This window comes from Pseudorca crassidens, chromosome 8 (assembly GCF_039906515.1).
Source record: "Pseudorca crassidens isolate mPseCra1 chromosome 8, mPseCra1.hap1, whole genome shotgun sequence".
Taxonomy (NCBI): domain Eukaryota; kingdom Metazoa; phylum Chordata; class Mammalia; order Artiodactyla; family Delphinidae; genus Pseudorca; species Pseudorca crassidens.
In genome coordinates, this window is record NC_090303.1 from 56,601,481 (window position 1) to 56,617,480 (window position 16,000).

Below are 16,000 nucleotides of genomic sequence, written 5' to 3' on the forward strand. Positions count from 1 at the left end.
AGTCTGTACAGTGTCCTGCTCCCAGAGGCTCCAGCCAGTGGGCTCAGAGGGATGATGAATCCACTGAGTTGCAGCAGAAGAGGTGAGTCAGAGCACACGACCACAGCAGCCACAAATCAAGGCACACACCGAAGCAGGGAAGAGAGCAGGCAGGCTAAGCATTAAAGAAGGGGAAACCAAAACCCTTTACCCAATATTCATTACATGCTTATTCTAGTATTCAGAAAATCTTCCAGAAAATCTAAGTGACTGAATTCCTCTCTCTGCACAGGGTATTTGAGAGAATAACTACAGAATATTCACTTGTCTATTCTCCTCTTTGAGTCCAAGGAGTCCCCAGCATATGTTCATGAGGAAACCAGCCTGGGGAGGGAAGCAAGGGTTACCTGCAGCGTTCCTTTAGCGTCTTTGCCAACAGCTCTGGACCGCCATCTCCTATGTGATCTTTTTTCCTTTTTGGGACTTTCAAAAGATCCACCCTTTGTTTCAAAACAGGAAAGAGAGCACAAACAGTAAGGTCTACCAAACCCATAGGGAAAGACACACACCAAAGAGACCACCTCCATCCCCTTGAATCTGGCTGAAGCAACCAACAAGACAACTTCCCTGTTAGTGAAAGGCTGGGAGGAGAGAGGAAAGCGGAAGAGTGCCAGAATGAAACAGAAGCGGGATCTGGCTAACCTGGATGACATTGATAGCCGGAGCCGAATATGTCCGATGCAGGACGTCCATACTTTGCAGAAGCTGGCTCATCTCCACCAGGCAGTCATGACAGTTTGCCAGTTCTGTGGGAGAAAAGCAAGAGGAGGAGTCAAACACCCTTATCTTGCATTCCAGCTTCCCTCTGCTAGTGCCAGCTACTTTTCTCATTTATCTCTATTTGCTTTTAAGGATAGGAAACTTCACTTCCCTTCTTACAGGAGAGACAGTAGACCATTGTGGTTAAGGGCATACCTCTGGAGGACCACGCTGCCGCAGTTTGAATGTACTTTACGAACTGTGAATCTTGGGCAAATAACATAACTTCTCTGTGTCTCAGTTTCCTCATCTGGAAACCAGGGGTAATTATATACCTATCTCACAGGATAGTTGAGTTAAAAATGAGTTGATAAATGCAGAGTACATTTAGAGTACCCAGCATATGGTAAGCACTAAATAAATCAGTCTTCATCATCATCATCATCATCATCACCATCACCATCATCATCACCAGCACCATCATTGTTACTTCTAATCTTTCAGGAACAGGCTGTCACTATCCGATTCTAAGGACCCAACACAAGTTAAATGAATGAAATTAAAATGAAGGGTGTATTGGTCTCTGAGGATAACGTTGTGAATCATGGACCTGCAAGAGGACCATGATGGTCCTCCACAGATTGACCTACAAGCATCCTCAGTCCAGTTCCTGGGTCACTAACTCAAAAGCTAGTCCTCAATGTGCTGTTCACTGGATGACGGTGGCTGTTTCTCCTGAGAAATCAAGGTCCAAAAGCCTAAAGACGGCGGCTCTCAAACTTTGGTATCATCAGAATCACCTGGAGAACTTGTTCAATCAGATTGCTGGGCTCTACCCCCCAGTTTCTGATTCAGTCTCTCTGAGTTGAAGCTGAGAATTCGTATTTCTAATAGGTTCCCAGGCCAGGCCAATGCTGCTGGTCCAGGGAAAACACTTCAGGGAGTACTGTCCCAAAATGTCACTCAGTGAAGCTCACATTTATTGGGAGGGCAACACTTATATGGCTCCAGGTGTGATAAGATCTGCATTCAACCGGCAAAAATGCAATTTTCAGGCATCTTTCTCTGATAGTGGTTCTCAATTGTGGCTACACTTTAAAAATCAACTGGTGAAATTTTTAAAATCACCTACGTCCAAGTCCCATCCCCAGGCAATTACATTAGGACACCCCCAATCCCACTGGTGACTTTTTTTTTTTAGTTCCTTGAGTGATTCTTAGCTAATTAAGGTTGAGAACACAGAGCTTCCATACGGTAAGCGTTCTCAACCCTGGCTCCTTATCAGGATCACTTGAGGAAGTGCGGGAAAACTAGTGATGCCAGGGCCCCATCCCACACTAATTTAAAAAGATTCTTTGGGACAGGGGCCTGGGCATGCGTATCCTGCATTTTAAAAGCTCTCTTGGCGATTCTAACGTGCAGCCAGGGTAGAGAACACCCGTTTGGTGGGGATCTCCATTTGGTTCACCCACTCGCCTCTGGAACAGTGATTTAAATTCTTGCATGTGCATCAGATGCATTTTTGGCACTTAAAAAAATATAGCGAACTGTGCAGACCCCATCCCTGGATTCTGTGGTTTAGTAGGCCATATGGAAATCAGGCATCAGTGCTTAAAGAACAGAAAAGGAAACCTGTCTACATGCACACCCAGGGGAAGACATAAAACTCTAAAGGAAAGTGCTTGTTGTTGATCACGAGTGCAGACTTCATAAGCAAAATATGACAGGGAATGTAGACCAGTGAAGGGGGAGGATACAAATGCATCTGGGGTCTGAATACCAAACCAGTGTAATCTAAGAGCAGAGGTTTTGACAGAAAGAAACAGAGGTTTCGAGTCACTCTACCTTTAGAGCATTTTTCCATGTCCTCTGAAGACTGTAACCATAATGGAACTCGAGTCTCACCACCACAAGAAAATGATAAATTGCTTCCGGTTTGAAACGAATTCTGCTTTGATATACCGCTATGCTGTTCCACAGATAACAAAAGCACATTATAAATGAAAACAGAGCTCGGTGGGAACACTTTAGGGTAAAGGATAATAAAGTGGGCTTGTAGCTAATGGAAGCCATCTGCCCATAATAAGGAAGAAGCTTCTAGCAAAGCACTCCCCTGGAGACCCTGAGACCGCCAGCTATTAACCGCGTGGCCATACCATGCTACGGGCCCCTGATTTCTCCTCCTGTCAAATGATAACCATACTGAAATAATGACACAAATGTTGGGAAAGATTTTGCAATTCTGTATGACTATAAGTGCACCTCTTGTATGTTACAAGCAGAAAGCCAACTGAAGTCAAACTGGTCAAGAGAAAGCTGGAGCTTTCAGGGATATTAAATCCCTCCGTACATGCTGTTCTCCAGTTACACTCTCGGCATTAATAGATGCCCTTCTGGCCCTCGTTCTGACTGAGTGGACACACAGACTAATGAAATCCCAGCTCAAGCTTACCCTGCTCCTCCCCACAAACCCTTCATTCCTCAGACACGGCCCCCGAGATCAGACTCCCCCCACACACAAAGCCACCTTCCTTCAGATTCATTACCGGCAAATCATTACCTTCCTACTGGAAATGGTGTCCAAGACCTCAGAACCAGAGTCTGTGACAGCAGATCCTGGGAAAAAGTGATTAACTTCGTGTGGAAACATGGCGATTTCATTCTGACGATATATTCTGTGGTGGCGAAGTTTGGATACCCACTCATCAAAGACTTCCTCTGACTTCACCTAGATTATGTTGGGTTGAAAGGAGACGAGAATGTCAGTCACTCTAAGGAACAATTAGTCATCACACTGAGGTCACTCCTAGCACCTCTTCATGCTGTCATGTGTAGAAATGTGGAAATACCAGTTTACTGACTTCATTTACATTTATGTAGTCTATAGAACAAGCTGGAGAAGGAGATGGAGAGCAAAAATGGTCTTCATAAACTCTACATTTAGGCATTCTATGAAAGACTCCAACTGTTATGTTATTATTAGGAAATATTAAAGAACACATAAGCTGAAATTTACATTTATCCATCTCTTAAAGTGGTTCCAAATTCTCTTGTCCCAGTTTCTACTAACCATACTAAAAATATTAGCACCATTTTTAAAAAAAACTCTTTTATAATTCAGACTTTTCAGACCAATCTTCTCTGAACTGGAATGAATTAATAAATTCTTCCTAAAATATTTAATCTTGTTAATCTTCTCTGACAAAGAATATGGTGCTGAGGAATATATGTTAATGAATGTGAAGGTTACTTAAAAGAACATTTCTCCCACTCTTAGAAAACAAAAATCTGATAAAGTTTTATCAGTGATTTCCAGGATTTTTCAAACACACATACACAAACTTCTAGCCATTCTCTCCAGGAGTGACTATCAAGGTATAGTTTCTATGAAGAGTAATGTTTGTATCTAGTAACTTTTATTATAAAGTATTTCAAATGTGCATAAAAGTACTAAAAAGAATATAATAAGCACCTATGCACCATAGATATTTCTTAATAGCCAATATTTGTGTGTGCATGATGGTGTATTAATGCTTTCAAAACGAAAAATGATAGATATCTATACACGAGAACACAGAGACTCATGAAGTGGCAATTTAAAAGACCTCAAAAGGATGTATGGTAGGTTAACTTCCAAGAAGAAAAATCCAGGTCAATTCAGTTAAAATCTTTACTAATGCTGCTACTGAGAGCAAGGATGTGGAAATAAACGTCAGCAACATCCTTCACGTAGGAAGTGTTTGGTCGGCGTTTATGTTTGCTATGTTGATTAGAAGTACACACAAGACTTAAAAACCCCTCCAGGTGCTATTGGATGTGTCGTTTACAAGTAGAAGCAACACAAACAGACTCACATCTATTTGTCTCCTTTAAATTATGTTCTTGAAATGTACTTCATTTCCCAGATGTTAACTGACTGCCCAGGACAGTCAAATATGTACTATTCCCCAAGCCTAAGCCCCTATGCCTGTGGCTGTAGGTAATTGCGTACAGCAGGGCTTCTCACCCTCGGCACATCGACAGGGTGGGCTGGAGACGTCTTTGCTGTGGGGGCAATCAAGCCCATGTATGTGCTAAGCATGTATTTGCCCAAGTACCACGACGTGCTATGGGGAGGACAGGGACACATTAAAATGAGGAGTTCATAATCTCATGCTTTTATTTTCCCAAAGCACAGGCCCCACTCCCAATATTCCAAGTAATTTGTCCAAGTAAGAAAAGACTCTTAACATTTTCTCAATTAATTTCTAACACTCGGGTACCACCTAATAGTTATATATAATACATAAACATATTGAGCTTACTGTGGGTCAGGCATTACGTCAAGTTTTCTACATGCAGCCCTACAAGACGAGCACTGGAACTCCCATTGTCGGGGTGGGAGGGTGGTGAGAAAACTGAGACTTTCAGAGATTAAATCATTTGTCAAAGGCTGAAAGCTAGTAAGTAACCAGGCAGTCAAGATCTGAACCAGATTTGTATCTCCAAAGCTCTTGCTTCATGCTTTTAACTATCTATACCACCTGCAGGAGAAGGGGCAGAAGAGGGTAGTTAAGCAGCTTTCAGAGATACTATTTGGAGACCCATCCTTTAGGGGAAAAATTTTTGACATCACTGTGGTATGAGAATTTTAATGGAATCCCTATAAATTTAGTCGAAGTTGTAAGATGGGGATTCTCAGACTGAAGATCATATTTTATTTCAGGAAACATTTTTTTTTTTAAGAAGATGTTGGGGGTAGGAGTTTATTAATTAATTAATTAATTTTTGCTGTGTTGGGTCTTCATTTCTGTGAGAGGGCTTTCTCTAGTTGCGGCGAGCGGGGGCCACTCTTCATCGCGGTGCGCAGTCCTCTCACTATCGCGGCCTCTCTCGTTGCGGAGCACAGGCTCCAGACGCGCAGGCTCAGTAGTTGTTGCTCACGGGCCTAGTTGCTCCGTGGCATGTGGGATCCTCCCAGACCAGGGCTCGAACCCATGTCCCCTGCATTGGCAGGCAGATTCTCAACCACTGTGCCACCAGGGAAGCCCAAGGAAACATTTTAACCTATAGTAAATGGTTCTTCACTAAAGATGGTACTGCCTGGGGGTAGAGGGGGTTTGTATTTGGAAACATGAAGTTTTCTGTTTTTTGTTTTTTTGTTACTGATGTCACAATCACAAGGGAGGGGGGGATTTAGGGCATAAGAGACAATGAGGCTAAATGTTCAGCAGTGTAAGAGACAGTCCTACACAATGAAGAACTGTCCCATCCAGATATCAATAGATATATCCTTAGAAATACTTTCATAATGAAGATCTTCTACATGTTGGCTGGATGTTTTGAAATTCAAAAGGCATCACCAACGGTACTATAACTGACAATCCTTTCACAACATAAAGGAACTCTGTGCAACAGGAGACAGCATCTGGGAAGCAGTGTCACCTTCAGATGATAAATGTGCTCCTCGGTGTCTAGATCTATGCACTTTGACGACTTCTTCACAGACATCACCGAGAGCCCGACATCAATGCAGCCATGCAGCTTCTCTCTCTCTATCTGCAGAGGCACAAAGGGGGCCCCTTGAGAACCACGGTGTTAAAAACCATCGGAACATCCTTAACACTCTTTCCCTCTACCCTCCCCTTCCACACCCACTAACAGTAAACATAATAACTACACTTCTCCAGTACTTAGCGTGAACGAGCACGGAGCTTGGTGCTATACACACATCATCCTATTTAACCTGTGAGGGAGGAAACATCTCCCCTTTTACAGACGGGAGACTGAATTACAGAGGGTTAAGTAACAAGCAGTTTGCACATTGCAAAGTGAGGAAGCAAGGAGGTGAGGAAACTAAAAAGTTAGCCCCATGACTCCTATGACAGTGAATTCACCTGTTAACTTCACCGCCTCCTGCAGAAATAGTTTCCGGTGTCTAAATTCATTTGGAAGTGACTTAAAAAGAGGAGTAGGTTTGTTTTCTACATCTGTGACTCCATTTCTGTTTGGTAAATAGGTTCATTTGTACCATTTTTTAGATTCCACATATAAGCGATATCAGATGATAGTTGTCTTTGTCTGACTTACTTCACTCAATAAGACAATCTCTAGGTCCATCCATGTAGCTGCAAATCGCATTATTTCATTCTTTTTTATGGCTGAGTAATATGGTTACCAAAGGGGAAGGGGGGGATAAACTGGGAGCCTGGGATTGACATATACACACTACTATATAAAATAGATAACTAATAAGGACCTACTGTATAGCACAGGGAACTCTACTCAATACTCTGTAATGACCCGTATGGGAATGGAATCTAAAAAAGAATGGATATATGTATAACTGATTCACTTTGCTGTACAGCAGAAACTAACACAACATTATAAATCAACTATAATCCAATAAAAATTAATTTTAAAATTTCTTTAAAAGCTGAAGAAACCAAAAAAAAAATTTAAAAATAAAAATTAAAAGAGGAGTAAGGAAGCTAATACAGGCCACTGTGGGTCAGGCACTATGGCACGTTTCTGTATTCGCCCCAACAAGGTGAGCACCGTGAGAGAGGCGAAGAGAGGAAGACGGGAGAAGTGCTGGGTGAGAGAGGGACCCCTACGAGGGCAGGACCAGTAGTCATTCCGAGTCCTCAAGGGCTGTCCGCCTGGTGTTCACACACAGGGGAACCTCCCGTCACCTTCACCAAGGGCCTTCTCCACTAAACCCCTCAGTCCCCATAACAGTGGGAGGGACACGCTCTCTGTTTTGTTCCTGTTAGCTCACTGTGAAGAGGTCTCCCCCACCCAGAGAACCCCACAGCACAACCCTAAGACCAGAACCCATGCCTGGATACCCAGTAGGGTGTTGATAGGGGCTCCTGCACCTCTACTTGGTGGGTGAACTGAGCCCACCCAGAACGCAGAGCAGGGACAGTGGGGAGCAGATACCTCTGTTCCCTGAGAGGGAACCACCACCCCTCCCTGATCTCCAGTTTAGGGAAATGCAATTCTCTAATATGCACAATCTCATCCATGAGCTGACAACCACTGGCCCTTTAGAATTCTTCAGTAGCACACTGCATTAACAAGACGACTTACATCACTTTGGTTCTTGGCATATTTCAAGATTCCTTTGTCCAGAAAGAAGAATCTCTGTGGGGAATAAAGCAGAATTCATTAAGACATTCCCAGGACTTCCCTGGTGGTGCAGTGGTTAAGAATCCGCCTGCCAGTGCGGGGGACACGGTTTTGATCCCTGGTCTGGGAAGATCCCACATGCCACAGAGCAACTAAGCCCGCGCGCCTAGGACCCGTGCTCCGCAACAAGAGAAGCCACCGCAATGAGAAGCCCGTGCACCGCAACAGAGTAGCCCTCGCTCGCCGCAACTAGAGAAAGCCCGCGCGAAGCAACGAAGCCCTAACGCAGCCAAAAAGAAAAAAAAAAAAAAAAAAAGACATTCCATTTAAACATCCTTCTCTTGGTCTCCATGCTCAACTTCAAATTAAATGTAAGTGCTTCAGAACCGGGTCCTGAGTGGGGAGTGTAGGTGCAAACGAAGGTGCGTCCCAGACCAGTTCTTACCTTGTGCCAGCCTTTCAAGGGCCATTTCCTTTTTTTCAGCAAAAATCCTTTCTGAATTGGTGGCTCCTGGGTGTAATTCATCTCTCCCCTCAGTCCTTCCACCACTTCCCAGCTGTCCTGTTCCAACAAAAGAGTTCAGGCTCAATGGCTATCTTTAAAAAAAATAGTAATGTTAAGAAGCACTCGATCCCATCAGTAAATCCATCCAAGATGATGAGACTGGCTGGGTGTGTTGGGGAGAAGAAACTCAAATTTAATTTATGTACAGTTCTTTGACTTTACAGATTTAATGCTATAATTTAGTGGCATCAAATTTTTTTTTGTTGTTGTTTTTGAAAAGCTCTCTCTCAGAAGGGAATGTCTCTGTCTTTTTTGGTGCTTGAACCTTGACAACCACAGCTAAAGGTAAAGACTTTCCTGTAAGTTCTATTTTTGTTCCCTTTGACATCATCAGTAATTCTCACTCACCACTAGACTTCGGTCTGAATTTGAACCCAAAGCTACATACATCAGGATGGAGGCTGGGCAGGAGGGGTAGGGGTGGCTGGGAAAATTGGCTGAAAAGTGTGAGACTGCATGCACGTTGGTAAACACAACACGTTGGTCAAAATGATGATTTAGTCACACTGCCTCCAAATTCTAGGTATTTAAATGTTGGAAATCTTGAAGCATCAAAAAAGGTGGTTCTGCAACAAGTATTTTCAACCTCTTTGCCCAGAAGTTTTGTTTTCTCCTCCTTTCGTTTCACAAACTTTGGTGAGGGGAGGGTGCAATTATTGCTCTACTAAGCTGTCTGCAATTTTGAGGTACAAGTAGTTATTACTATAAATCTTCCACTGTTAGCTATTTGGGTTATTTCAAGTAATTGACTAGAAAAGAATTTTAAAAGGAATACTAAAGAAAAACACTAAAAATTTATTTTTAAATGCTTGAAAATGCACATACCATTGCAAAATTACCCCCAGATAGACCAAAACTGACAACACTTCAGCTGGTTTTTATTTATTATTACTTTTACATTTTTTGTTGGGATATAACATACATGGAATGCGCAAATCTTAAGACTGTAACTTGAAGAATTTATATACCTATACCTACCATCCAGATCAGAGAGAAAACTTTTCCAACACAGGATAATTACGTTTTGACAAACATGTCTTTCCCCTCCTCGGGTTTACTGAGATATTACTGGCAAATAACATATGTAGGTTTAAGATGTACAATGTGATGATTTGATACACCTCTATTCCCTCACAGAATATACTATTTTTTGTGTGTGTGATGATAACATTTAAGATCTACTCTCTTACCAGCTTTCAAGTATATAACATTGTTAATTATAGTCACCATGCTATACATTAGAGCCCCAGAGCTTGTTCATCTTACAGCTGGAAATTTGTACCATTCGACCAATATTCTCTCCATTTCCCCCACCTTCTGCCCCTGGTAGCCACCATTCTACTCTCTCCTTCTATGAGTTTGGCTTCTTTAGATCTGAATATAAGTGAGAACATACAGTATTTATCTTTCTCTGTCTGATTTGTTTCACTTAGCATAATATCCTCAAGATCCATCCATATTGTCACAAAAGGCAGGATTTCTTTTTTTATGGCTGAATAATATTCCATTGTGTATATGTATATATATGGAATATATGGAATCTTACATTTCCAGGGGATACATATACATCTTACATTTTCTTTATCCATTCACCCATCCAATGGGCACTTGGATTGTTTCCATGTTGTGGCTATTGCAGATAATGCTACAACGAAAACTGGGGTGCGGATATCTCAAGAGACAAACATGTCATCTGGGCCAAATTTCATGTTGAATAACTTGCTCTTAGTCAAATCTCCAGCCTGCAGTAAGTGGTACAGGCAGAGGCCAGAGGGGCTGGGAGATGGACCTTAATAACCTGGGAGCAGAAGCAATTAGTCCCAAGTCCCAGGCAGCAGACGGTCTAATGGGGAGGGCATGGAACCACAGAGAGTCCTGGGTGCTCTGGCTCGGTGTCTGTGTTGTCCTCAAGTTCAAGATATGGAAAACACCTGGTAGCAAGACCATTTTCCTACCTTAGTGGCTGAACACTTTGTATAACCATCCTGACAGATCTGCCTTATGTCTGATTGCACCTTACTCTCAATAAGGCTTAAGGTACATCCCAGAGTTCTCAAACATAGCACTGGTTGAAATCTGGAGTTGTAAAAGTTGAATTCTTCAATGGAAAAACCAAAGCTTAGATTCAGCTCCTAAATTAGAGGACTTTTTCAAAAAGGTAAAAATGTCAAACGAGATTCTTTGTAGCAATGATTACCAATTATTCAGTCACTTAATTACATCCAGACAATAAATGGAGAATGCATAATATTAAGTGATGGGAAGCCACACACACACAAAAATTCTGCTCACATTTATTTCAGCTCAAAAAAACCAGTCCTCAAAAAGTGTCTTGCTTGTCAAGATTTTACTGAATCGTTAAAATCATCAAGTTAAAAATTTCACCTCCTTCAGGAAGCCTTCTTCAGAGGAAAGTACTACTTCATCCCAGAGACTCCATCAGTATTTCATCTCACCTTCTGCTTATGATTGTATATGTGAGGTTTTATCATCCCTGGACTGGATAATAGACACCTTGAGGCTCTAAAGTGTCTGTTCACTTCTGATGTCCTCAGTGTGCCTAACGTGTTATCCTGTGACTAGTATGCATCTGATTGACAAACGGATAAACTTGGTCCTGGAATAAGGCTGCAAACAGATTTATGTTCTTGGAATATCATTCACTGGCTTGCATTTGAAGTATGCCCAATATCTTTGGGCTAAATGACTATTTACAAATCAAATACAGCACATTCACATTTGTGAAAGAAGGTGTGTGTGTGTTATCACTGTTAAATGAAAATCTAAGGCTTGAAATCTTCTAAAAAGTACTCTAAGAAAATCAAGCCCTTTTGATTTGTTTAAGACTCCCAAGCAAAAGGCAACAGGCAGAGTGCTAATACTAGACCATCGTGCACATCTGCTGAAGACATTCAATTGTGCAAAATGCAAATGCCAAGAGGGATTAGACGTTATTGCATACTTTACAAAACTGAAAAACAAATGGAATGAGATCACACCTATAGTTTAAAGGATAACAAGGCTTAAATCTCAAAAATGTTTCAAGGATTCGTGTTAGAACTAGATTTCTCCTGAACTCTTGAGACACAGTATATGCCTACCAATGAGCCAATGTGGAGGGCAGGGGATTAGACTGGGTTTCTTGGCTCTTAAGGTAAATAAGTCAAACAGGGTTTGCACTTAGTACTACGAAATATCATCTTTTTTCCCTCACTTTATCTTCTATCTGGGCTCAGAACTTGAAACTCTTACGAGGTTGGAAGAGCCAGATTTGAAGAATTTAAGAAAGTGAAGGCTCTCCTTGACTGAGGAAGAAAGCACTGCAGCCAACTCCTTTTCTGGCTCAACATCCAAATCCTCCCCCTCCCAACTTCCTTATCTGTCACCGTCCTTGAGTCATGAGGCTGAAACCTAAGAGCCAGCATCCAGCCAGTGGTTCTCAGTGGGTACTCTTCTCTCAGGCTGTGAAACCTTGGGGGCACTTTTAGTTGTCACAGTGATGGGGTGGGGGGTTGGTCTCTGGCATCTAATGGCTAGGGACCAGGAATGTTAGATGTCCTGAAATGTCTCAGTCTTGCACAATATAGAAGTTGTCCCACATCCGCAAGATTTTCCAAAGTGCCAAGAGACATTTTCATAGATGAAACCCGTTTATAATTATTCGAGCACAGAACTTAACTCTGTTTCATGTACTTACCAAAGTATTTTTGCATGGTTTTTAACACACTCTGAATTCTTGGGAATGCAACTACTGAATAATTGAGATAAGACTGTACTTCCTCCTGTTTGGGACTTTAGCAAGAGTCACCCACCATTTTGCAGAATCGTGTCACTGAAGCCCGTGCCACTTGCGGTATGTGAGTTATTAACACATCTCTATGGCTCTGCATTAGTAGCCGTCACCCCACATATAGGTGTATCTGACCACTTCGTTATGTCTTCTGGTATAGTCATGTCTGGGCTTTTACATATTATAATGTATACTTTAACCACTTCTCTGAAGTTTCCTTTATTCACAGTAAAGTGTTATGTTGATATTTTCAAAATTATGTGGGCAATTATATTAAAATAATGAATTTCATTTGAGGAGAGTAAAGCCTTCACTGAAATACTGGTCATAAAAAGGGGACATTGGTACGATGGAGTTAAGAGCCACTGCTGATCCCGACACCAATTCTGTGAGAAGGAATGCCAGACCAGGACACAATATAGTGAAATCACTTTGAAACTGTAAGGGCTTGATTATTATAAGTCAGTCCTGTTAGTTTCATCTTCAAAATGTGTATCTTCCATGTCCCTTCTCCTCCGTTTCCCCGCCACCACCCGCCGATCTCATCAAACCTGATTTCCCAAGACTCTCCACTTCTACAATCATTTATGGGACCTCACTAGGTCCTACTCTCCATGCAGTGTAAAAATGAATACAACATAATATTTGTCATTTCCACTGCTGTGGTTTACTTGTATTTTTCCAAGCTCCCAGAATCTTCTCTTGTACTTTTCCACCCATACAAATGCTTCAAGATTTTAGTTCAGTTTTCTCTTTCCATGAAATTCCTAAGTTATCCAAACGACATCAATCATGTATTCCTGTAAATGATAGTAGTATTGCTGTCCATGACCAGGTAGTTTAGTATTTTATAAATTTTTTTTCCATTTTTATCCCCAGTGCTTTGCTCTTCTGTCCCCAAACAGTTGTAGAGGCCATCTTTTTAAGTTGTTTAGAACCCCAGCAAAGAACTGAGTATATAGTAAGAAAGAAAATAATTCTCCTGGGTTTATATTAATTGTTGGGGTCTCAAACAAAGAACATAGATTAAGGTCTCAAACCAAGTAAATGGCACTGGATGGTTGGTCAACAAGGAGATATTAAAATGTATCCACACTTCTAGGCAGGCTGCCATTCAAAACACAAAAGAATAGTGCCTCAGGAAACACTATCCAGTGGGGTAGATTGAAACAATATATAAATACAAAAATATAAACAACAAAAAGATAAAATGATTGAATACTTTCTAGCCCCATGAAAGCAGCAACCTTTTCTGTCTTGTTCACTACTTAATAGTGCATAGTACATGAAAGTGGTTAAGAATAAATCCTGGGATCTTTCATTGCGGTGGGGCCCCTCCCGAGTCCTCACTTCGCGCTGACCGGAATCCGAGGAGATGGGGAGCCAGGTCATCAAATGCAAAGCTGCAGGTGCCTGGGAGGCTAGAAAGCCTCTCTCCATAGAGGAGATAGAGGTGGCACACCCAAAGGCTCATGAAGTTCGAATGAAGATTATTGCCACTGCAGTTTGCCACACTGACGCCTATACCCTGAGTGGGGCTGATCCTGAAGGGAGTTTTCCAGTGATCTTGGGACATGAAGGTGCTGGAATTGTGGAAAGTGTTGGTGAAGGAGTTACTAAGCTGAAGGCAGGTGACACTGTCATCCCACTTTACATCCCACAGTGTGGAGAGTGCAAATTCTGTCTAAATCCTAAAACGAACTTTTGCCAGAAGGTAAGAGTCACTCAAGGGAAAGGATTTATGCCAGATGGCACTAGCAGATTTACTTGTAAAGGAAAGACAATTTTACATTACACGGGAACCAGCACATTTTCTGAATACACAGTTGTGGCTGATATCTCTGTTGCTAAAATTGATCCTTTAGCCCCTTTGGATAAAGTCTGCCTTCTGGGTTGTGGCATTTCAACTGGTTATGGTGCTGCTGTGAACACTGCCCAGGTGGAGCCTGGCTCTACTTGTGCCGTCTTTGGCCTGGGAGGAGTTGGATTGGCAGTTATCATGGGCTGTAAGGTGGCTGGTGCATCCCGGATCATTGGTGTGGACATCAATAAAGATAAATTCACAAGGGCTAAGGAGTTCGGGGCCTCTGAGTATACTAACCCCCAGGACTTCAGTAAACCTATCCAGGAAGTGCTCGTTGAGATGACTGATGGGGGAGTGGACTGTTCCTTTGAGTGTATTGGTAACCTGAAAGTCATGAGAGCAGCGCTGGAGGCCTGCCACAAAGGCTGGGGCGTCAGCGTGGTGGTTGGAGTAGCTGCCTCAGGTGAAGAAGTTACCACTCGTCCATTCCTGCTGGTAACAGGCTGCACGTGGAAAGGCACTGCCTTTGGAGGATGGAAGAGTGTAGAACGCGTCCCAAAGTTGGTGTCCGAATATATGTCCAAAAAAATAAAGATTGATGAATTTGTGACTCACAATTTGCCTTTTGACCAAATTAACGAAGCCTTTGAACTGATGCATGCAGGAAAGAGCATCCGAACTGTTGTAAAGCTTTAAATTCAAAAAAGAAAAATTCTTCCATCCTTGTAACTAAGTCTTGTGGTCTGATTGGAGCAGCCAGACAAGCAGGAAGGAGATCTTTCAAGTTCACAGCTTCTTAGACCTTCATTAACTGACTCTGGGGAATAATGTTTTGTGTATAAATTCATAAATGTCTAATCAAGGACAAGGCTAATACTATCATAGGTCTGTTTTCTGGACTCTTCTTCACATAAATAATTGCTGGCTCATTAAGGAATATTTTTAACATAATAAAAGGAATTTCTGCAAAAAAAAAAAAAAAGAATAAATCCTGGTCTTCCCTGGTGGCTCAGTGGTTGAGAATCTGCCTGCCAATGCAGGGGACATGGGTTCGAACCCTGGTCTGGGAAGACCCCACATGCCGCGAAGCAACTAAGCCCGTGCACCATAACTACTGAGCCTGCGCTCTAGAGCCTTTGAGCCACAGCTACTGAAGCCCGTGCACCTAGAGCCCGTGCTCCGCAACAAGAGAAGCCACCGCAGTGAGAGGCCTGCTCACGGCAATGAAGAGTAGCCCCTGCTCGCCACGACTAGAGAAAACCCTCATGCAGCAACGAAGATACAACACAGCCAAAAATAAATAATAAGTAAAATAAATAAATTTTTTTAAAAAAGAATAAATCTTAAGAGTTCTCATCACATGGAAGACAAAATTTGTTTCTGTTTCTCTAATTTTGAATCTGAGATGATGGATGTTCACTAAACTTATTGTGATGATAATTTCATGACGTATATAAGTCAAATCATTATGCTGTACACCTTAAACTTACACAGTGCTGTATGTCAATTATATCTCAATAAAACTGGAGGGAAAAAAATGGTCCATGGTAGATATGAATAAATATGTTGACCAAACTAATGAAGCAATTACAATAGCTAACATTATTAATAATGTTACTACTTATCATCTATCAGGAAGTGTTCTAAACACTATGTGTACATTGTTGCGCTTAATCTTTTCACAATCTTGCAAGGTTGGATTTATTAGTATATTTTTTAAATGTCTTTATTGCATTTCATTTTTTTTTTTACATTTTTAAAACTAATAGACTATTTTTAGAGCACTTTTAGGTTTATAGGAAAATTGAAATTACAAATAGTTCCATACACTTCCTCTCTCGCCACACACAGTTTTCTGTTATTAACATCTTGCACTGATGTGGCACATTTTTTAAAAAATAGATGAACCAATATGATACATCATTATTAACTGAAGTCCATAGTTTACACTAGGGAGTCACTCTTTGTGGTATTCAGTTCTATGAGTTTT

The 16,000-nt window shown here is 41.7% G+C and overlaps 2 protein-coding genes across 12 annotated transcripts in view; one reads left to right on the forward strand and one right to left on the reverse strand.

Moving 5' to 3' along the window:
- OSBPL3 (oxysterol binding protein like 3) overlaps positions 1-16,000 on the reverse strand; it is a 207,154-nt gene that overhangs the window by 62,025 nt on the left and 129,129 nt on the right. For 9 of the 11 annotated variants that reach the window (XM_067746539.1, XM_067746537.1, XM_067746536.1 and 6 more), the window contains 7 exons: positions 8,297-8,413; positions 7,813-7,866; positions 6,163-6,276; positions 3,299-3,466; positions 2,584-2,707; positions 682-785; positions 387-479 (listed from right to left, as the gene is read on the reverse strand). In XM_067746539.1, the coding sequence (XP_067602640.1) occupies positions 387-479; positions 682-785; positions 2,584-2,707; positions 3,299-3,466; positions 6,163-6,276; positions 7,813-7,866; positions 8,297-8,413 (774 nt within the window). The remainder of the gene's footprint in view (positions 1-386; positions 480-681; positions 786-2,583; positions 2,708-3,298; positions 3,467-6,162; positions 6,277-7,812; positions 7,867-8,296; positions 8,414-16,000) is intronic. The other 2 variants (XM_067746544.1, XM_067746542.1) reach the window with 1 other exon arrangement.
- Positions 13,525-14,962, forward strand: LOC137229100 (alcohol dehydrogenase class-3-like). Its single transcript, XM_067746532.1, has one exon. It carries the CDS (start codon positions 13,582-13,584, stop codon positions 14,704-14,706), a length of 1,125 nt encoding a protein of 374 aa, XP_067602633.1. The 5' UTR covers positions 13,525-13,581; the 3' UTR covers positions 14,707-14,962.